Raw genomic sequence first — 24,612 nt, 5'->3', positions numbered from 1 at the left:
ATATTTTAATATTTCCATATTTTCATATTTTAATATTTTTATATTTCCATATTTTTTTATTTTTATATTTTTATATTCTCATATTTTCATATTTTCCATTCTGATATTTTTATACTTTTATATTTTCATATTTATATAATCCTATATTTTCATATTTCCATACTTTTATATTTCTTCATTTATTTTTATCTTCATATCCTTATATTTTTTAATTTGTATGTTTTTCTATTTCTATTTTTTCGTATTTTCATATTTTTATATTTTCATATTTCTATATTCTTATATTCCCATATTATTTCATTCTTATATCTCTATATTTTAATATTTTTATATTTTTTTCTATTCCCATTTCCTTAATTTTTTCTATATCTTTATATTTTTATATTTTTATATTTCTATATTCTTTATCCTTCAATTTGTATATTTTCATATTTTTTTCATATTTTTTTATTTCTATATTTTCATATTTTTATATTCTCATATTTTTATATTTTCATATTTTTATATTTTTATATTCTTATATTTTTATATTTTTATATTTTTAATTTTTATATTTTTATATTCTATATTTTTTATTTTTTAATTTTTATATTTTTATATTTTTATATTTTCATATTTTCATATTTTCATATTTTTATTTTCATATTTTTATATTTTCATATTTTCATATTCTTATATTTTTATATTTTCATATTTTAATATTTTTATATTTTTTTTTTTTATATTTTTATATTTTTATATTTTTAATTTTTATATTTTTATATTTTTTATATATTTTATATTTTTTATTTTTATATTTTTTTATTTCTATATTTTCATATTTTTATATCTTGATATTTCTATATTTTTTATTTTTATATTTTCATATTTTTATATTTTCATATTTTTATTTTTATATTTTATATTTTATATTTTATATTTTTTATTTTTATATTTTTTATTTTTATATTTTATATTTTATATTTCTATATTTTTATATTTTTGTATTTTTATATTTTCATATTTTTATATTTCTATATTTTTATATTTTATATTTTATATTTTCATATTTTCATATTTTAATATTTTCATATTTTTATTTTTTATTTTTATATTTTTTATTTTTATATTTTATATTTTTATTTTTATATTTTATATTTTCATATTTTCATATTTTTTATTTTTATATTTTTATTTTTTTTTTATATTTTATATTTTATATTTTCATATTTTTATATTTTATATTTCCATATTTTTATATTTTTATTTTTATATTTTATATTTTCATATTTTCATATTTTCATATTTTTATATTTTCATATTTCTATATTTTTATATTTTATATTTTATATTTTTATTTTTTATATTTTATATTTTATATTTTCATATTTTCATATTTTTATATTTTCATATTTCTATATTTTTATATTTTTTATATTTTATATTTTCATATTTTTATATTTTTATATTTTTATTTTTTATATTTTATATTTTATATTTTATATTTTCATATTTTTATTTTCATATTTTTATTTTTATATTTTCATATTTTTGAATTTTTATATTTTATATTTTATATTTCTATATTTTTATATTTTATATTTCCATATTTTTATATTTTATATTTCTATATTTTTATATTTTTTATATATTTTTTTTTTTATATTTTATATTTTTATTTTTATATTTTATATTTTATATTTTATATTTTTATATTTTTATATTTTATATTTTATATTTTTTTATTTTTATATTTTCATATTTTTATATTCTTATATTTTATATTTTCATATTTTTATATTTTAATATTTTCATATTTTCATATTTTTATATTTTATATTTTATATTTCTATATTTTTCAATTCTTATATTCTTATATTTTATATTTCTACATTTTTATATATTTTTTTATATTTTTTTTTATATTTTTATATTCTTATATTTTTAATTTTTATATTTTATATTTTTTTATATTTCTATACTTTCATATTTTCACATTTTTATATTTTCATATTTTTATATTCTCATATTTTTATATTTTATATTTTTATACTTTTATATTTTTTATATTTTTTATATTTTATATTTTTAGATTCTTATATTTTCATATTTTCATATTTTTATATTTTTATTCTTTTATATTTTATATTTCTATATATCTTTATATTTTTTATCTTTATATTCTTATATTTTATATTTCTATATTTTTATATTTTAATATTTTTATATTTTCATATTTTTATATTTTATATTTTCATATTTTTATATTTTATATTTTATATTTTATATTTTATATTTTCATATTTTTATATTTTCATATTTTTATATTTTCATATTTTTACATTTTTATTTCTTATATTTTATATTTCTTCATTTTTATATTTTATATTTTCATATTTTTATATTTTTATTTTTATATTTCTATATTTTTATATTTTTTATATTTTCATATTTTTATATATTTTTTATATTTTCATATTTTTAAATTTTCATATTTTTAATTTTTATTTCTTATATTTTATATTTCTTCATTTTTATATTTTATATTTTCATATTTTTATATTTTTTATTTTTTATTTTTATATTTTATATTTTTTATATTTTCATATTTTTATATATTTTTTTATATTTTCATATTTTTATATTTTCATTTTTATATTTTATATTTTATATTTTATATTTTATATTTTATATTTTATATTTTATATTTTTATATTTTATATTTTATATTTTATATTTTATATTTTATATTTTTTATTTTTATATTTTTATATATTTTATATTTTATATTTTTATTTTTATTTTTATATTTTATATTTTATATTTTATATTTTATATTTTATATTTTATATTTTATATTTTATATTTTATATTTTATATTTTATATTTTATATTTTATATTTTATATTTTCATATTTTTATATTTTATATTTTCATATTTTTATATTTTATATTTTCATATTTTTATATTTTATATTTTATATTTTATATTTTTAATTTTTATATTTTCATATTTTTATATTTCTATTTTTATATTTTTTATATTTTCATATTTATAAACTAGAGTCATTATTCTACCCCACCTGATATTTTTATTATTCTATTATGGTCATTGTCTAATAAATAAATTTTTTCATGCATTTTATTGTCGTTATTGGAAGGAATGTGATTCCCGAAAATGGTGGTCAAGTATACTATTGATCTTGAATAGTGTCCTGGCTTTTCCTGCAAATTGAATGTAGCTGAACGCGACAATCCAATACCGAGAATTCGAGGAATCTCCTTTGTTCCTCCACTATCTCCTCTTTACTATTTCCTTTCTTTCTCCTCTTTTCATTTCGATACAAAACAATATTGTTATATCCTGATTAGAATTACATTTCATCCTCATATCCTTCAGCTCATATATTTTGGTTACTATACTTTAGCTTGAGAGTCAGCAGATATTGAAATTCATACAACCAGAAAAACTATCTCATTTCTAGTTTTTTCTTTCTTCTATCTTATCCCTCTTCTCTTTTCTATTCTTTTTCCATCTGTCACGCCCTTTTCTTACCTCTCTTCTCAGAAAACTGTTCCGAGTCAAGTGGAAGAAATCTTTCTTATTGCTTCAACTTCGCCAAACAACAATATCTGTTAAGTGTAAAATATGGACTAACTATCTATCCTCTACCTAGTCCTCTTCCTTTCTCTTCTCCCTAAGACACTCTGCTATCTCTAAAACCTCCTGTTACTCTCTGCATCTCTGTACTTTCTCTCTCATTCTCTCCTCTCCTCTCTATCATTCTTTCTCTTTCACTCACAGCCGTATATACGTATCTCGAATTTCACAACAAACAAACTGAAAGCCTGCTCCGGCAATAAAACGAATTCTTTTCCTAACTCTGTTAAATTACTGTCGGGTGATTCAATCTAAGATTGTCATTTTAGGAACAATCGTCCTAGATAATCTATGAATCCAGTGTAGAAACCAACTGTATTCCATCGGTAAGAGTTTTTGATTTATTTAAGCTTGAAAGCATCATGGAAACATACCATGATGAACAATGAATGATCAAAGTTGCGGAGAGTAGTTTGATAATGGCATAGAGAAAAGATAGCATGAGAATATATCTCATGTGTAATGTTATATTATGGCCTTGTGTTCCAAATTCCTTGTGTTCCAAATTCCTTGTGTTAACTCAATCCGATAGTCCTAGTAGTTATTTTTCGTGAAGCTATGTGACGCTGGTAGTCTCTCATACTGTATGGTATTTACACTTTCACCGTTTTTACACTTTCACACTGCCATAACAGTAATAATAGACAGTAGACGGCTTGAATTTGGAACATAAAGGACCTATACCATGGGATATCTTCTCTTGCTATCGTTTTTCCATGATAATGATAATGGAATAATGCCAATTAAGCAATCTGGTGTTGGAAACAGTAATTCGGAAGCTGGGACTGAGAGGCACAATAGTAAATAGAATGTGTCAATGTGTCAAAATGTGTATTTATTTTTAAAAAAAATATTTTCATATTTTTATATTTTATAATCTCATATTTTTATATATTGATATATTTATTTGCTATATTTTTATATCTTCTTATTTTCATATTTTTATTGTGATAGATTGGGAATCAGTATTGAAGAAATTAGTGTGCATTGTACAATGAACAAGGAGTCAGCAGTATGAAGCCAGACAGTGCAGGCCGCTCTAGCTGTTGTCTCTTTCTAACTTTAGTCAATTTCTCATCTAATTTCTCTCTCTGAATAGTGGTGTGATTTTCCGAGTGACCAGCAAGGGAAATTATGTCTTGAAAAGATATTTTTGGCAGACTAGGGCAGGCTCCCTTTTCGAATTTTGTTCAAGAGAATAATTTTTTTCCACTGTGAATGCTTCACTCAGAGTGAGAAAGTGAATGGAGGTCATAATATCATTCATAATATCTAGTTGGGAGAACTGATGATCTCATCTTCCTTATTTGGAATTCAGTTTATTCATAAATAAATTGATGACATAATAATTGAGATAATTATCACTCTAGAATACTCAGTTCTGTTAATATTATATTGATAATATAGTTAGAATATCCCAACCATATAGATACATGTGTGGGGTGGCTGCAACAATGTCAACTGATCCACGAGGAACGCCGACCAATCAGGCAGAGGTGGCTAACAATGAGACATCACCAGAGCTGCAGGAGATGCAAGACCACATATCTTGACTGTTAGATGAGAGGAACCAGATGGCCAGTGACCTCTACTCTCTCAGGGAGGAAGCTGAGGTTGGAAGGGGTGCTCTACCACAACCAGCAGCAGGACAAACTTGAGCCAGGAGAGACTTGTCATAACAATCATTGATAAAACCAGTCACAGGCAATGCATCAGTCCACCAGTAGAGGAGTTCGTGAGGAATATAAAGCTAGCTATAAAGCTAGCATCGGAGACTGGCCACTGGGAGGAGGCTGACAGAGAACTGATATTTGCTGCTTGAAAGTGACCAGAACAGCAGCAACATGTCTGGACTCCTGTGAAATTGATTGGAATAATATTATGGAATGAAGAATATGTATGAGTTGATGCTCACTCAATAAAGGGAAAAAATTAATGAAAAAGCAATTCAAAGTACCCCAACAGCCAAAGAAAGTCAGTTTTATCAAGCAGTGTTGCATGTTATGCAGTGTTATGTTTTGTTCACGCTCGTTTCATTGTGTGTGTTTTGTTTATGTTTGTTTTATTTTCCATGTTCGGTTTATGTTTGTAATCCTTTCTATATTCATTTATTCCATGGCTTGAGGGCAAGCCAATTTGTCAGAATGGCCGAGTGTAGGATATGAGATTGTAGTTATGTTCATTCTATTTTGACGTATGATGTTATCATTATATGAAAGTAATCATGTGATTCATTCCATAAGCAACATCATTGATGAAATAAATAAACAATCTAGTTTTTACGAGAAAAGCTCAATGTATAGATCAAGAAAATGTAAAATGTGAATGTGTGAAATTAATAAAAGTTATTGATTTGTAACAGGATATGGATTTGTAGAATAATATCCCACATCCATAATGAACTGAGAATTTGTAATCCAAGTATCAAAAAGTTATTTACGAGTTTGAAAATTTATTTCTATGAAGAAGCAGCTGAGGTTGATCATGAGCTTCACAGCTGTAAAGTTGCAATATTTATTCCTTATATGGAAGGAATAATGGGATATAATTTATTATTCAATAGCTAGTAAATCCATACTGATTAAGAAAATGATAATTCTTTTAGTGCTGTCTGCCATTCTGCTCATTCGCAGAGGACAGTTGAGGCCACTTTTCCAGGAGTCCTCTACCATCGCTGGCCTCAGATGTCACAGGTCTCTACCATCGTTAGTCTAGACTTTTGCAGGACTTTTCTGTCGTTTACCTTGTTTGTCATTGACCCCTTTTAAACCATCCCCCTAGCACATGAGTTAGGAATGGGAACTTTTGATATGTTCTCCTCTTAACTAGTCTCAACAAAGCTGCAAAGTCAAAGGTTTTGTTTGGAACATCTCCTTCAAATTCATTTGTCAATTGGTATATTGTTGCAAAAATGGAGATTCCACACGCATCACTAAAGCTGCTGCAAAAGATGCAGGGAAATTCGTAAAAGTCTGGAATTATACATCAAATTGAGAATTCAATGCTCTATAAGCTCATCATGGATCAGCATGGATTTTTCCCATAGATTTTCAAAAAGTTATAAGAACAAAAATAGGAAAAAATTGATGGCATACGTTACTCTTCAAAAATTTCACACCTTCAAGAGTGGATAATTATCTCGAAAACTAGAGAGGATATAAAAATAAATTGTGAAATGAATATTGTAGAGAATTATGTGAGCTTTAATTGGTTATATGACACAGTCAAGTCCTTAGGATACATAGTTTTTGAGTTTCATGCAAGAAACCAAAAAATGGTACCTTCAACCACCCCCACCCACTTGACACAATTGTTAGGGGTGGGGACTTTTGATATGTTAACTTCCTTACTATCCCAAACAGAACTGCGAAGTCAAATATTGTCTTCCCAACTTTTCCTTCTATAACCTTTCCTTGAATGGACTATAGAGGATAATAATTGTGTTCTGTTTATCGATGAATAAAAATATCCAGCGAAACTCGGTGCCCCGATATTGAATATAAAGATAAATGCAAAACCGTTGACTTGACTCGTAGACCTCACTTTGCTTGGTCAATTAGCCCAATTGCATGCTATGACGCATGCAATTAATATCTCAATGTAACTTGGTAGAAAATCAGCTGTTTTGTGGACTATCAACTGCAAGTAATGAAGCATGCAATTGATAGCTTAAAGTAGCATCACTAGTAGTTCTGTGAACAGTAGATCTTGCACAGTTTTAAACTAAAGCCTCCTCTTATACTGTCCATCAGAGTAAATTCTGTCTGTATGTTGAGTCGTTGGGATATCGGTGTGAAAACGGCTAATGAATGTTGGGGTTGTATCATAGAAGGCCAACATCAAAAGCTAATCTCCTTTAAGACATACTAGCAACAGGTAAGTCTGAATTGAGAGCAGAGAAAAGTCGAGAGAAAATACTATATTTACTTTCAGTTATTAATTGCATGAGTCATTGCATGCAATGAATAGTCCACAAGACAGCTGATTTTTCACTAAGTTATATTGAAATATCAATTGCATGCAATTAATAATCCACTCAATAGCTGATATATGATGAATAAAATCCTTTAGTCTAATTTTTACGGTAATATTGGCGTTTGAAGGAGATTCTTTTTCCTTTTGTATAATCTGTCAAATGCGAAATTTCCAAAAACCTTGTATATACATCGATGCATGATTTAGGAAGGAACATACCTCTCAAATTTCATGGAAATCTATTGCGCGTTTCGCCGTAGATTTGGAGCATATAAACATACAAACATATAAAGAGAAATGCAAAATTGTCGACTTGAGTCTTAGACATCACTTTGCTTGGTCAATTATTATTTCCCCCAACTTTTCTCTGCTTTCAACTCGGTAAGCTTTTGATAATGGTAGCATAGTTGTTTGAAGCAAATTATTAGCATTGTAATGCTGATACTTATAATTTATATTAATAATTATTATCGATACAACCCAAACACCCATGGTAAAGACAGTTATCGTGATTTCCTCCCTTACCCCCACCCCTCCCTCTTCATCGTAGAAGGAAGCAGTCAAAAGAAGCTTCCCCCTCCAGTTTCAGTTGGCATGAAGTTCACGAAGCTACACCATCATTGCTGCTTTGAAGCCCTGGTTTCAACTGTATTTTCTTCAGTTTTTCAAGTGAGTTTTCGTTTATAATCACACAGCTCTTTTCTTTTGTTCACCCGCGGTCCTCCACTTGTAAAATTTCTGTTTCTAATCACCATTTTGGTCCTAATCGGGCCGGATTAGATCAGTGTTTTTTGGAAATGCATTCCGCTCATTGTCAGTGTCTATACGTGTCGTGTTATTTAGATGTTTTTAAATGTTAACCTCAACTCACAATGTCAGACCATGGAGATACCTCGCTTACTGAATCGCGTATTTTACACAATACAACTCAAAATGCAACCACCCAGAAAACTAATATTAATGTTACAGTCAAAGATAAGGATCCCACTATGGAGTTGGAGCTTTCAACAATAAAAAGAAACAGAATTATTATCAAAATAGAGTCAGCAATCAAATCCTTATCAAAAAATCCCTTTGAGCGTATGATTCTAGATTCAAGAAATGATTTTCTAACATTCAAATCAATCCAAGACAACATCACAGAACTTGCTTTATTAACTGATTCAGTTGATGAGAATTATGATGTTATGGGCGAGAAGTTTCTTGAACTCTATGGATGGTACACTTCATTTTGTAAACAGCCAACAATTGAAACTGTACAGCAGACCAATCCTAGTTCTAACATCAATTTACCACAAATAAAGCTGCTTAAATTCAATATTGAACAATGGATCGAGTTCTTGAACATGTTCAATGCGATTATTCATACGAATAGATCACTTTCAGATATGGAAAAATTTCATTATCTGAAATCCAATGTGTCAGGCTCAGCCGCTCAAATGATAGCTCATTTGTCTCTATCAAATGAAAATTATCTTATCGCCTACACTCAGTTGTGTGACAGATACTCGAATCCAAGAAGATTATGTTTGTATTACATCGATCAGTTACTAGAGTTTAAGCAAATAGATAAGCCCGATTATTTGTCATTAAGAACATTTGTTGACACTCATTCTGTTTGTATTTCTGCTCTCAAAACACAGCAGATTCCCGATTTGAGTGACTTTATTCTGTTATCGCTGTGTTTAAACCATTTGGATAAACGAACCCGACTTGAGTTTGAAAGTAAGATAGCTGATGTCATTCCTGAATATGAAGACCTAATGAACTTTTTAGTGTCTAAAACTCGTATGTATGAGTTAGTGAACCCTTCAACTACACTTCAATCCGCAAGAAATATTGAATCTAAGTCTACTCGCTCAAATGAAAATAAATCTGATAAGAGATTTTCACTAGTTGCAAGTGATAATTCTTCAACTGTCAAACCTAATCAAATTGTCAAGTTAAAACCGCTTCAGTGTATTGTGTGTGGATCAAAGGATCATAGTATTTATTCATGCCAGCAATTTGTCAATTTGTCTGTCGATCAAAAGTATGATTTCCTCAAACAAAAAAATCTATGTTTTCAATGTTTTGGAACTCATAATCGTGTTCAGTGCAAGTCACAAAAAACTTGTAAACTATGCAATTCTAGTAACCACCATACATTATTGCATGCTCAGAAGGAAAAGACCCCTGCCACCTTTGTGTGTAACACTTCAAGTCTATCCATTTCAGAATCATCTCTATGTCTACTTGGCACCGCTAATGTTGTTGTTTTCAACTCTTTCAATAAGCCACATATTGCGCGAGCTATTCTAGACTCAGCTTCACAAATAACCGCTGTTACAAAGGAGCTAGCAAATAAATTGAATTTGAAATCTACTTATTCATCTCAAAAACTCATTGGCATCGGTACTAAAACAACAAGTACAATGGGCGAGGTTAACTTAACTATCTCTTCACAGATTCAGCCGAATTTCAAGTTGAATACTAAAGCTACAGTGCTATCAGTCATAACATGTAATCAACCCTCTGTTTCATTGAACGCTGAAGATTTTAAGCATTTTTCAAGTCTGAAATTGGCTGATGAAAAATTCTATGTGTCAGGTAAAATTGATCTGCTCATAGGAGCTGGCTCATTTCTTCATAATCTATGTGCTCAAGATCACGAAGTCACAAAGTTTTATCAAAATTCTCCAGGAGCCTTGAGCACGGTTTTTGGCCATGTTATCATTGGAAAAATAAATTCTAATGAACTCACATCACAATCAGATTTAGCTACCAGCCTTCTAACCTATGTAGAACCAGTTAATCAGTTGCTTCAAAAGTTTTGGGGAACCGAAGAGATATCTATCAAAGCTGAGGAAGACCCGTCTCATGTGTATTGTGAAAACCTATACACAGAAACTACAACTCGGTGGCCTTCAGGTCGTTATGAAGTAGCGTTACCATTCAAAACTCAGAATGTGGTTTCAGTTGGAAACCGAAACTCTTCAATGAAAAAATTCCTCTCACTTGAGAAAAGACTAGCATCAGACAACTCTGTTAGCAAACAATATCACGATTTCATGAGTCAGTATATTGAGTTGGAGCACATGTCCAGAGCTTTAACTTCGTCTAAATATGTAATACCGCACCACTGTGTTCAAAAGGCAGACAGCTCCACAACTAAGTTACGTGTCGTTTTCAATGCATCAGCATCTTGTAACAATGGAGAAGTGCTCAATGAATCTCTCTTACCAGGCCCCAAGCTCCAAAACGAGCTTAGTCATATCTTATTAAGTTTCAGAACTCACAAAGTGGCAATTACATCAGATATTAAAATGATGTACAGGCAGATATCAGTGAGAGAAGTTGATCGTAATTTTCAGCACATATTTTATCGACCAACATCACAAGAAGAACTGATAGAATTTCAACTCAATACTGTCACGTATGGTATGACTTCAAGTAGTTTCCTTGCTCGAAGAACATTGCTTCAATTAGCCAGCGATTATGAAACCGAATTTTCTTTGGCTGTCAATGTCATCCATCAGCATACTTACGTCGATGACGTGGTTAGTGGCGCTTCCAGTTTGAGTGAAGCTAAATCACTTATCTCACAACTCAATCAATTGATGCTGAAGGGTGAACTCCAACTGCGAAAATGGTCATCTAACGTGAGAGAAGCAATTGAAGAATTTCCTGATGAAATGTTAGAAAATCCCCTTGCCTTTTCTGATACCACTCAACAAATTAAAGTACTTGGTTCTCGTTGGAATCCATCAACAGATGCCTTTCCATACGCAGTCACACCATTCATTGAAAAACCGACAAAACGCACAATACTGTCATACACAGCCAAATTGTTTGACCCGCTTGGGCTGTTATCTCCCGTTGTATTCTTATTCAAGTATTTTTTGAAGCTGTTTTGGTTGTCTAATCTCGATTAGGATGATCCATTAAGTGATTTAATCCATTAAGATTTAACCTGTCAGTGGAGTTGTATATCAAGTACAATTTTGTCACTCACCAACGTTCACATTCCTTGTCACATTGACACTACACACGTGAGTGTATCATTACTCGGTTTTTGTGATGGATCAGAAAAAGGTTATGGTGCATGCGTCTATATTCATATCTCTTCAAACACTCAATTCATATCAATGAATCTTATCATGGCAAAAACAAGAATCTCACCTGTAAAAACTCTTACTATTCCAAGATTGGAATTATGCGGTGCTCTATTGCTGTCAAAATTATATAAAATTGTTCTACCTCAGTTCGAAAAATGTATCTCCAATACACGGCTGTACTCTGATGCAAAATTAGTATTAAATTGGCTCAGAACTCCAACTCATCAACTCAAGATCTATGTGAGCAACCGAGTCACACAAATACTTGATTTGTCATCACCAGAAAATTGGTTTCACGTACCTACTGATTGAAACCCTGCGGATCTGGCCTTGAGAGGTATCTCAGCACAAGATATTGTAGAAAACTCCTTGTGGTGGCATGGACATCAATCGTTCCACGTGCAATTTGAGAAATTGATTATATCAGAGGTTGATAGGATTGAAGACGTCTCGGAATTGAAACCTCAACTTTCAATTCTCACAACTACAATAGTTGAGAAGTCTCACGCTCTTAAGTTCTTTGAAAAAAATTTCAACCTTCACAAAGCAACACGTATATTTGCGTTTGTGTTGCGCTTCATAAAAAATTGTAAGCTGAAGGAAACACACAGGCACAATCTTCGCAGCCATAGAGCACAACCGGCGCGCCTCACCTCTCCGCATCTGTCTGTTGCTGAATGTCATGCAGCACTATTGAGTATTGTCAAACTTACTCGATAGTTCTATTTCATTGACACTTTCAAGCTTCTCAACAAGGGAGAAAACCCGCCGCAAGAATTACACTCTCTAGCGCCATTCATCGATCCATACGGTTCTCTCAGGGTGGGTGGACGTCTCAAACGATCCTGTCTTCCGTATGACAGCCGTCATCCACTGCTGCTGCCGAAATCATCTCACCTCAGCACCCTCATCTGCGATCAGATGCACCGAGATCATCACCACGTTGGCCCTCACACCACTCAATCACTAGTTGCACGCAAGTATTGGATCATCTCGGCGCATAACCTGATAAGAAGCCAAATACGTAATTGTGTCCACTGCACTCGTATGCGAGCCCAACCTAATCAGCCAGTGATATCTGATCTTCCAGACTTTCGTGTTAGCGCATCGTTCCCATTCACCCATGTTGGCATTGACTTAGCAGGTCCTTTCTATACAAAATGCAGCCCACTAAAAAAGACGAAATAATACAAAGGCTATCTCGCACTTTTTATTTGCCTAGCTGTAAAAGCGATTAATTTGGAATACGTGTCACAATTAACAACTGAGGCCTTTCTAGCTGCATTTGACAGATTCACATCACGCCGAGGTCTACCATCGCATATGTACTCTGACAACGGTTTAAATTTTGTTGGAGCCGCTGAACACTTTTCAGATATTTCCAAATTTCTGTCTGATAATAATACTGAGATATTGAATGGACTTGTCCAACGTGAGGTAACTTGGCACTTCAATCCACCAGTTGCCCCAAACTTTGGGGGAATTTGGGAAGCTAATGTTAAAACTGCCAAAGTGCTATTAAAAAATCAGATTGGTGACACACCAATGACTATGGAAGAATATTTCACTGTTTTTTCTCGTATTGAAGCCATTATGAATAGCCGTCCGCTGCTAGAACCCTCCCTGGACCCAAATGAAAACACACTGCTATTGACACCTGGTCATTTCTTGATTGGACGACCACTGCTTCAGGCCGTGGAGCTTCATCTAAATGACTCCACCTCAAATTGGCAACGTTGGACTCACCTGCGTCAATTAGTACAGTCGTTCTGGCGTCAATGGAAATCTGAGTATCTACAAACACTCATTCAACGAAATAAGTGGAAAACTCCAACAGAAAACATCAAAGTTGGACAAATTGTGCTTATAAAACATTTGAACACTGCACCTACACTATGGCCTATTGGTAAAATTGAGAAAGTATTACCTGGACAAGACAAAATAATAAGAGTAGCGTTAATCTGCACAGCCGGCAGTACGCTCATCCGACCTGTGAACAAACTTATAGTGTTGCCAGTAGTCTAATTCTCGGCAGCCCCTTCTGAATCTTGTGTAAATATTCTATTATCGTCTACCCCACTTCGTGTAACAATCATATATGTAACAGTCTCTTTGTGTGCATCGTATGTGTGATATCCGCTTTGTATTCATATGTGCTAAATCTCAAATAAACAATTACATTTTCCTCGATAAAACTCCGATGTAGTTTTAGGTGGGCGGTTGGTAAAGACAGTTATCGTGATTTCCTTCCTTACCCCCACCCCTCCCTCTTCATCGTAGAAGGAAGCAGCCAGAAGCAGCTTCCCCCTCCAGTTTCAGTTGGCATGAAGTTCACGAAGCTACACCATCATTGCTGCTTTGAAGCCCCGGTTTCAACTGTATTTTCTTCAGTTTTTCAAGTGAGTTTTCGTTTATAATCACAGAGCTCTTTTCTTTTATTCACCCGCGGTCCTCCACTTGTAAAATTTCTGTTTCTAATCACCAACCCATCGGTGCTGTTCACACACCGATATCTTACCGACACATCAAGCCAGGACATAACTCACTCTGATGGACAGTATTACAGGAGGCAGTTGTCTTTAACTGCGTGAGGTCTACTGTTCACAGAACTTCCAGTATGTATAAAATATATCAAATTGTTGGAATGGATAGATTTTTTGACAAGTTCTTCTCATTTAATAGTCATACAATGGTTGGAATGGTTACAATAGTGGAAGAGTTGATACTTACATGTTGTAGTCATTGTACTGGGAGGTTGCTTGAAATAGACTGGTTGCCTTGTCACTGTAGATTGCTTCTAGTGTTAGTTTACCCTCTGCAAATACAGTAAACGATTCAGATATAATTAAGAATATTTCATGAGAACATACTAATTAATAGCTGATTAGACTGGACTGTAATGTATTGTCCTCATATTCTAATTGAAAAAAATTCCGGACAGAGAAATTCAATTCGATTCAATTCAATTCATTTCCATAACAAAAATACATCAATAAAACATTCACATTACAATTCAATAATTAATATTCTCAGGGAATAAATATTTCCCCACATAGACTATAAGTCCATGTGTGGGGGAAGAATTCCTATCTATAATAACTGTAGAAAAAAATTCTGCAGAATTCTACCTTAATATTATTCTCACTAAACTATTTGAATATTGTAAATATGTTATATTGAGAAAAAAAATATAAATCATTGATAGTTTTTTTTTTTCATAAAAAGAGCATGATGTTGTGGGTTTCTTTTATTAAAGACCTAGTATATTGTTGGAGTACCTATCTCCTAAAGTTTTTAAATTACTTATTATAATGTTCAGAGTGCTGCATCACAGTACCAGAGTTAACAGAGTTTAAATCATGATCTAACATATAAGGTGAGTTTATGAGGGCTTCTGATGCCTCCCGACCAATTCCAAGCAACCATGTGACTATTTTATTTTTGTAGTTAGCAACACTGCATCCCTCAGCCTCTCTTATCGTGATTGGCAGATTGTGATGAAGTAGGTGAGCAATACGAAATGGGTTATTATCGATCAACCGATGTAAAGGTGGATGTATTGAATCCAAAATTCAGCATATGTCTAGTGGGGTAGTAATGGTTTAGCTGTGTAAAAATTTCTGTTCTGTACGATTTGATAAAAAAAAGAAGAGTTTTAATGTAGATTTATCTTATGTCAAGAACAGGAAATTCGGTGTAGCCTAGAGTTGTTCAGTAGGAAATCGGATATTTTTATTTAGAATTATTTTGATGAGTAATCTCTGTGTGACAGCTAGTGGATGCAGCGAGGGGGCCGAGACTCCCCCCTAACACCAGGACACCATACAACAACTGCATGTAGGCAAAGTAAACCGTCCTACACTGACCCACGGTCAGCACCCCTCCAAGCTGCAAAAAGGCGTAAATGAGTTTTCTATGATAATTTATGATCAATTATCACACCTTAATAATGTATATTGTTCCACATGCTCTATGACATTGCTGCCGCAGTCCACTGCAGGTCACCACAGGAGTGGAGGGCCAGTCGTCTCGGAGCAGAGTCACTGTCACTTCTGAAAAATATTGGCAGATGCTTGGTTTCTTCTATATTCAATGTTGAGGTATTCTGCTCCAACCAGCATTTGATTTTGACCAAGTCTGCCCCCACTTGTTTGTAAGCTTTGTCCCACGTGCAGCTGAACGACACCACCACCATGTCATCAGCGAAAAAGAACAACCTGCCCCTCCTGGAAACCTTCTCTAAATTATTGATGTATATCAGAAACAAAAGCGGCCCCAGTGTACTTCCCTGAACCACTCCATAGTCGATTCTAGCCTTTTCACTGGTAATGCCATTTATACTAATGTATTGGATGCGGTTCCCCAGGTAGCTTATGAACCACTCCAATGATTTAACACCTATATAATGCAATTTTGAAATTAACTCACGTCGATCTATGGAGTCAAATGCTTTAGCTAGGTCCAGGAAAGTATCCAGGACATGTCTCCTATCTCCAATCTCCTTAGCTATGTTTTTAAAAAAACTCAAAAAATGCATGAGACATGCTCTGTCCTTTCTAAAACCGAACTGAAGATCTGATATTATTTTCACATGCTCCAAGTAATCAGCAAGCTGGAATTTAACACATTTTTCAATGATCTTTCAAAAATTATAAACATAGATTATATTGCAGCTTGGATTTATTCAACTGTGGCAGTGAGTTGGATTCGGTCTTTACCTCATCGTTGGGCTAGGTTTGTGGCAAATCGTGTAAGTCAAGTACAGGAACACCTGTCTACAGAGCAATTCAGATATGTGTCAACTGAATGTAATCCAGCTGATTGTGCTAGTCGAGGACTATTGCTCAATGAATTAATTGGTAATTCTCTGTGGTGGAATGGTTCTGATTGGTTAGACAAACCACTGGAGTGCTGGCCACACTAAACCCACGGTAATGATGATGAAAATTTCAAACAGATTGAATTGGAAGCATGAAAAATTACTCTAGCAACACAGAGTAAAGACTCAGAGAAATCAATTCAATCGGTGAACTTGAGAAATCAATGAAGTTTACTTAAAAGAATTGTATCCTCATTCTGGAAACGTTGGCAATTGGAGTATGTATCTAGCTTGCAAACCCGAACAAAATTGTACAGAAAACATAGTAATGTTAACATTGGACGTATGGCTCTCTTAAAGGGAAGTAACCTACTCCCTCTTCACTCGAGGCTTGGTCGAATAACGAAGATATTCCCTGGACAGGATGGAATTGTGAGAGTGGTGGAGGTACAGACTGCAAAAGGAAGTCTCACTAGGGCTGTCAATAGGGTATGTCTCCTCCCTATTGATGAAGATTAGGCCTTATTAAAGGGAACATCAATAAGTTTTGTTGGATAGTTTTTTATTTCTCGTTTTACATGTGGGGAAGGTTCCCAAGTTGCTTTGTTTCGTGTTTTCATCCATAGTGGTTGTATAGAGTCATTATTTCTCGTCCCTTCCTCCCCTTTTCGTGGGCCTCCTACTTCTTTTGTATAAGTCTCCTCAATGGCCCCTGAGGATTGGAGATATTTTTTTTTTCCAGTTTCCCTAGTAGGGTTCGTAATAGGTGGTTTATGTTTTTTTTTTTTTGTTATTTGAAGTTCTTCCAAGGTGGGAGGAATGTATGGACGTTATATCAATGTTGCCTTGTTGTCTGGCATTGTATGGTGGAGGGGGCAATTGAAGGGTGATGCGCATAGCATAATCGCTGCCAGTTGCCGATTGACAGCCAATTGAACAGCTCACTTCTCGTAATGTCGATTTTTGCAAAGTGATCTATTGATTATTTATAGTGATTTATTACAAGTGTCGTCTCGTCTCGTATCGTGATCTGGACCCGGGATTCTAGAAGCAAGGAGGATTTGGACATGGAGGTAGGCCTATGTTATTGTGCACTTAGCCATTTAAATTGTTCAACTTGCTACCCGACGCCAGACAACCCCAAAAAGTTCTCAATGTAATCGATACAGTCCACAAACCAGGGTGCTGTTTGAGCCAGCCTCTGTCAAATAAACACTGAGGTTAACTATATAAAGCAAGAGAGTAATCAAAGTGGCAATATTGATTTGATAAATTTTGATGGTATATCATCCCAGCCCGGCGCAGAGTTGCCCTCGATGCTCCCCACCACCTCAATAAGCTCCTGCCGTGTAACTGGCCACAGCCAGAACATAGAATCAGCGGTGTGGTCAGCGTCATCCACCTCAAGTGGACCGGCAGGGTTGAGAGCCTCAGCCAGCCTGTGACCAACTGATACATAATATTTAACTCATTATGGAAGAGGGATGTGCAGTGTTACTAAGTCCCTCAAAAGCATTCAAGGGAAATTTGGATTTGCCTGTAGGCCATCCCACAACATTGTTAACAATGTCCTAGAATTTACTAGGGTCACTGTTAGATTCTTGTATTTCATTTTTATAATAATCCAATTTTGCATGTTTGATTGATGACTTCAATGTATTTCTTTATTGTTTATATTTTGAATTGAATAACACATTTTGAGGGTTTTCTCTGGCCTCTTTAGCTAGTTTGTCACGGCAGCATATGGATGACAGGAGACCAACCATAATCCAAGGCTTCAACTTTCTGCTTTTTGCTTTCTGAACATGAGTTGTTGTATTTTTCTCCAATATTTCCAGTATAATGCTATTGGAATTGATAGAAGTGGTATCTACATCAGTTGATTCTAATACTCTTTGCCAGGTTTCGTTTTTAAGGGGATCTATTATATTTGGCCAGTCTATTTTCATATAGTAGTTTTGATCTGAGTTGTTTGTTTTCGAATTGCTTGAATTGATATTGAGGCATCAAGGGACAACAGACTGTTCATTACTGTGACAATTGGTGGTAAAAAGTGTCAGGCCTTGCTAGATACGGGTGCTGAAGCTAATTATATGAGCAACAAGGTCTATGAAGTCATCCGGAAAATAGGGATGATACGGAAAGAACCAGCACGTCACCGCGCAATATTAGCTGATGGACGGTCAACCCCGTTAAATAGGAAAGTGACTACTAATGTGACCATAGAACAAACCACAGTTCCACTAGCGGCGTCAATAATGGAAGGACTTGGACAAGAGCTGCTATTAGGCATGGAATTTATGCGTGAAAACAGAGTGAATATTCACACATTCACGAGAGAGGTAGAGTGGGATCCTCCCCAATTGAATCCTCCAAGTCAGCGAATTATGTCGCGATCTCTCTTATTGGGGACTAAGACAACAGCAGTCCCAACAATATCAGCTGTAGACTCCAAATCTCCGGACAACAAGAGTCGGAACAAAAGGAGGTTCAAGCAGGTTGGTTTGAACAGAGTCGAACCCAATGCCTTAATTGATAGAAAGGCGGAGTTGTCATATATTCCAAGGCAAGCATCCTGGGGCAACATAGTGATGGATCACAGGGAAGAGATGACTGACTCTGAATGGCAGGCCACGATTCATGCTTCAGCCACCAACACAAGTGGTAACTCCAAGAGGGATATGGAAAAGACAAAACCACCACCCCCTGTCATGGATGTGAAAGAGTTAATGCCACCATTGACTGTCATGGATGTGAAAGAGACAACACCACCCCCCACTGCCATGGATGTGGAGGAGTCCATGCCACCCTCAACGGATATGGACATAGAAGAGCCAACACAGTCTTCGACCATCAAGGAAGTAGTCCCACCGTCCCAGGCTCCCAGACCAGGCCCCTCTCGAAATAAGGATCCGGTGATGTGTCACCGCAACACAACACCAGGAAAGCGCAAACGGGCTGGCAAGCCACGTATAAAAATCCAATTACCGGATGGACGGCGTAAATATGTGCCCATAGACCAGGCATAGATGATGCCTATAGGCAGTGGCATACACCTCTAAAGGTGATGCCTGAGCGGCATACACCTCTTAAAGTGATGCCTGAGAGGTGTACACCTCTTAAGGTGATGCCTAGATGGCTCACGCCTTTAAAGGTGGTGCCATAGAGGGCTCCGAACCCCCCCCCCCAAGTAGGAGTGGGGTGTCACAAAGTAAAATTGTGACGGAAAATATTGTTAAATAATTAATAATATTGAAGAAAGACGCTCGGCTATCAGCAATGCTAGCCGACCGCGGAGATAAGGAAGGTACCGATGGCGCACCATCTTCCGCGCATCAAGACGATTTCCACCGCCTCTGGCGGCGGCTCAACTCCATCCCCTCCACTTTGGGGGAGTATTTAAAGGCCGGACGAGCCCCAGACCACAGCATTCCGCTCACAACCTTCCTGCTCCTTGTATAGCGGCCCGTTGGCTGCCGTACGTCCTCGACCTCCTGCCCTGGTACAGCGGCCCGTTGGCTGCCGTACGTCCCTAACCTTCCATCTCCCTAGGGCACAGCGGACCGTTGTCTGCCGTCCCTGTCCTCCATCTACCTAGGGCACAGCGGACCGTTGTCTGCCGTCCCTGTCCTCCCATCTCCCTAGGGCACAGCGGACCGTTGTCTGCCGTCCCTGACCTCCAACTCCCTAGGGCACAGCGGACCGTTGTCTGCCGTCCCTGTCCTCCCATTTCCCCAGGGCACAGCGGACCGTTGTCTGCCGTCCTGACCTTCCATTCCCCCAGGGCACAGCGGACCGTTGTCTGCCGTCCCTGTCCTCCCATCTCCCTAGGCACAGCGGACCGTTGTCTGCCGTCCCTGTCCTCCCATCTCCCTAGGGCACAGCGGACCGTTGTCTGCCGTCCCTGTCCTCCCATCTCCCTAGGGCACAGCGGACCGTTGTCTGCCGTCCCTGGACTCCCATCTCCCTAGGGCACAGCGGACCGTGTCTGCCGTCCTGTCCTCCCATTTCCCCAGGGCACAGCGGACCGTTGTCTGCCATCCCTGACCTTCCATTCCCCCAGGGCACAGCGGACCGTTGTCTGCCGTCCCTGTCCTCCCATCTCCCTAGGGCACAGCGGACCGTTGTCTGCCGTCCCTGTCCTCCCATTTCCCCAGGGCACAGCGGACCGTTGTCTGCCGTCCCTATTCTTCCTTCTCCCCAGGGCACAGCGGACCGTTGTCTGCCGTCCCTATTCTTCCTTCTCCCCAGGGCACAGCGGACCGTTGTCTGCCGTCCCTATTCTTCCTTCTCCCCAGGGCACAGCGGACCGTTGTCTGCTGTCCCTATTCTTCCTTCTCCCCAGGGCACAGCGGACCGTTGTCTGCTGTCCCTATTCTTCCCTCTCTCCAGGGCACAGCGGACCGTTGTCTGCCGTCCCTATTCTTCCTTCTCCCCAGGGCACAGCGGACCGTTGTCTGCCGTCCCTATCCTGTCTGTCCTTCCTTTTCCTACTTCACTGGAGCGGAACCGAGGCCGTAAGGCCGATACAAAATTACATCAAAGTGGTGTCATCAGAGAAGAGAGCCACCTTCACGCCGTCAGAAGCACCAGGAGGTGCTGTTCACGCCAGCTGAGGCACAAAGAAGAAGGAAGAGGAACTTCGACTTGCCTCCTTCCCCCGCCCACATTACGACGGAGCGAAGTCATCCAGGAGCAACACCTGGGTATCAATCACCCACCTCTGAAGCTACTCAGGGTGTATGTGATAGAATGTAGATTTATCTTATGTCAAGAACAGGAAATTCGGTGTAGCCTAGAGTTGTTCAGTAGGAAATCGGATATTTTTATTTAGAATTATTTTGATGAGTAATCTCTGTGTGACAGCTAGTGGATGCAGCGAGGGGGCCGAGACTCCCCCCTAACACCAGGACACCATACAACGACTGCATGTAGGCAAAGTAAACCGTCCTACACTGACCCACGGTCAGCACCCCTCCAAGCTGCAAAAAGGCGTAAATGAGTTTTCTATGATAATTTATGATCAATTATCACACCTTAATAATGTATATTGTTCCACATGCTCTATGACATTGCTGCCGCAGTCCACTGACTGCAGGTCACCACAGGAGTGGAGGGCCAGTCGTCTCGGAGCAGAGTCACTGTCACTTCTGAAAAATATTGGCAGATGCTTGGTTTCTTCTATATTCAATGTTGAGGTATTCTGCTCCAACCAGCATTTGATTTTGACCAAGTCTGCCCCCGCTTGTTTGTAAGCTTTGTCCCACGTGCAGCCAAACGACACCACCACCATGTCATCAGCGAAAAAGAACAACCTGCCCCTCCTGGAAACCTTCTCTAAATTATTGATGTATATCAGAAACAAAAGCGGCCTCAGTGTACTTCCCTGAACCACTCCATAGTCGATTCTAGCCTTTTCACTGGTAATGCCATTTATACTAATGTATTGGATGCGGTTCCCCAGGTAGCTTATGAACCACTCCAATGATTTAACACCTATATAATGCAATTTTGAAATTAACTCACGTCGATCTATGGAGTCAAATGCTTTAGCTAGGTCCAGGAAAGTATCCAGGACATGTCTCCTATCTCCAATCTCCTTAGCTATGTTTTTAAAAAAACTCAAAAAATGCATGAGACATGCTCTGTCCTTTCTAAAACCGAACTGAAGATCTGATATTATTTTCACATGCTCCAAGTAATCAGCAAGCTGGAATTTGACACATTTTTCAATGATCTTTCAAAAATTATAAACATAGATTATATTGCAGCTTGGATTTATTCAACTGTGGCAGTGAGTTGGATTCGGTCTTTACCTCATCGTTGGGCTAGGTTTGTGGCAAATCGTGTAAGTCAAGTACAGGAACACCTGTCTACAGAGCAATTCAGATATGTGTCAACTGAATGTAATCCAGCTGATTGTGCTAGTCGAGGACTATTGCTCAATGAATTAATTGGTAATTCTCTGTGGTGGAATGGTTCTGATTGGTTAGACAAACCACTGGAGTGCTGGCCACACTAAACCCACGGTAATGATGATGAAAATTTCAAACAGATTGAATTGGAAGCATGAAAAATTACTCTAGCAACACAGAGTAAAGACTCAGAGAAATCAATTCAATCGGTGAACTTGAGAAATCAATGAAGTTTACTTAAAAGAATTGTATCCTCATTCTGGAAACGTTGGCAATTGGAGTATGTATCTAGCTTGCAAACCCGAACAAAATTGTACAGAAAACATAGTAATGTTAACATTGGACGTATGGCTCTCTTAAAGGGAAGTAACCTACTCCCTCTTCACTCGAGGCTTGGTCGAATAACGAAGATATTCCCTGGACAGGATGGAATTGTGAGAGTGGTGGAGGTACAGACTGCAAAAGGAAGTCTCACTAGGGCTGTCAATAGGGTATGTCTCCTCCCTATTGATGAAGATTAGGCCTTATTAAAGGGAACATCAATAAGTTTTGTTGGATAGTTTTTTATTTCTCGTTTTACATGTGGGGAAGGTTCCCAAGTTGCTTTGTTTCGTGTTTTCATCCATAGTGGTTGTATAGAGTCATTATTTCTCGTCCCTTCCTCCCCTTTTCGTGGGCCTCCTACTCCTTTGTATAAGTCTCCTCAATGGCCCCTGAGGATTGGAGATATTTTTTTTTCCAGTTTCCCTAGTAGGGTTCGTAATAGGTGGTTTATGTTTTTTTTTTGTTATTTGAAGTTCTTCCAAGGTGGGAGGAATGTATGGACGTTATATCAATGTTGCCTTGTTGTCTGGCATTGTATGGTGGAGGGGGCAATTGAAGGGTGATGCGCATAGCATAATCGCTGCCAGTTGCCGATTGACAGCCAATTGAACAGCTCACTTCTCGTAATGTCGATTTTTGCAAAGTGATCTATTGATTATTTATAGTGATTTATTACAAGTGTCGTCTCGTCTCGTATCGTGATCTGGACCCGGGATTCTAGAAGCAAGGAGGATTTGGACATGGAGGTAGGCCTATGTTATTGTGCACTTAGCCATTTAAATTGTTCAACTTGCTACCCGACGCCAGACAACCCCAAAAAGTTCTCAATGTAATCGATACAGTCCACAAACCAGGGTGCTGTTTGAGCCAGCCTCTGTCAAATAAACACTGAGGTTAACTATATAAAGCAAGAGAGTAATCAAAGTGGCAATATTGATTTGATAAATTTTGATGGTATATCATCCCAGCCCGGCGCAGAGTTGCCCTCGATGCTCCCCACCACCTCAATAAGCTCCTGCCGTGTAACTGGCCACAGCCAGAACATAGAATCAGCGGTGTGGTCAGCGTCATCCACCTCAAGTGGACCGGCAGGGTTGAGAGCCTCAGCCAGCCTGTGACCAACTGATACATAATATTTAACTCATTATGGAAGAGGGATGTGCAGTGTTACTAAGTCCCTCAAAAGCATTCAAGGGAAATTTGGATTTGCCTGTAGGCCATCCCACAACATTGTTAACAATGTCCTAGAATTTACTAGGGTCACTGTTAGATTCTTGTATTTCATTTTTATAATAATCCAATTTTGCATGTTTGATGATGACTTCAATGTATTTCTTTATTGTTTATATTTTGAATTGAATAACACATTTTGAGGGTTTTCTCTGGCCTCTTTAGCTAGTTTGTCACGGCAGCATATGGATGACAGGAGACCAACCATAATCCAAGGCTTCAACTTTCTGCTTTTTGCTTTCTGAACATGAGTTGTTGTATTTTTCTCCAATATTTCCAGTATAATGCTATTGGAATTGATAGAAGTGGTATCTACATCAGTTGATTCTAATACTCTTTGCCAGGTTTCGTTTTTAAGGGGATCTATTATATTTGGCCAGTCTATTTTCATATAGTAGTTTTGATCTGAGTTGTTTGTTTTCGAATTGCTTGAATTGATATTGAGGCATGTGATGTAGTGATCATTTATGTCTGTCTTCAGTATTGAAGAGTAAACAAAGAGGTTTTTAGGAAGTGAGATGAAAAAATGATCTATACAGGTATTGCTTGTGGGACGAGTTGCTTCATCAATGCATGCTACCAACCCATTTTCATAAAAGATATCCAGGTAAC

The 24,612-nt window shown here is 36.0% G+C and overlaps 1 protein-coding gene across 1 annotated transcript in view; it reads right to left on the bottom strand.

Moving 5' to 3' along the window:
- Positions 1-24,612, bottom strand: part of LOC120349555 — a 104,080-nt gene that overhangs the window by 52,182 nt on the left and 27,286 nt on the right. The window contains exon 2 of the mRNA XM_039419911.1: positions 14,443-14,527. Within this exon, the coding sequence (XP_039275845.1) occupies positions 14,443-14,527 (85 nt within the window). The remainder of the gene's footprint in view (positions 1-14,442; positions 14,528-24,612) is intronic.

Source organism: Nilaparvata lugens, chromosome 2 (genome assembly GCF_014356525.2).
Source record: "Nilaparvata lugens isolate BPH chromosome 2, ASM1435652v1, whole genome shotgun sequence".
NCBI lineage: Eukaryota > Metazoa > Arthropoda > Insecta > Hemiptera > Delphacidae > Nilaparvata > Nilaparvata lugens.
The sequence above is the reverse complement of the archived record's forward strand: the minus strand, read 5'-3'. Positions and strand labels throughout refer to the sequence as shown.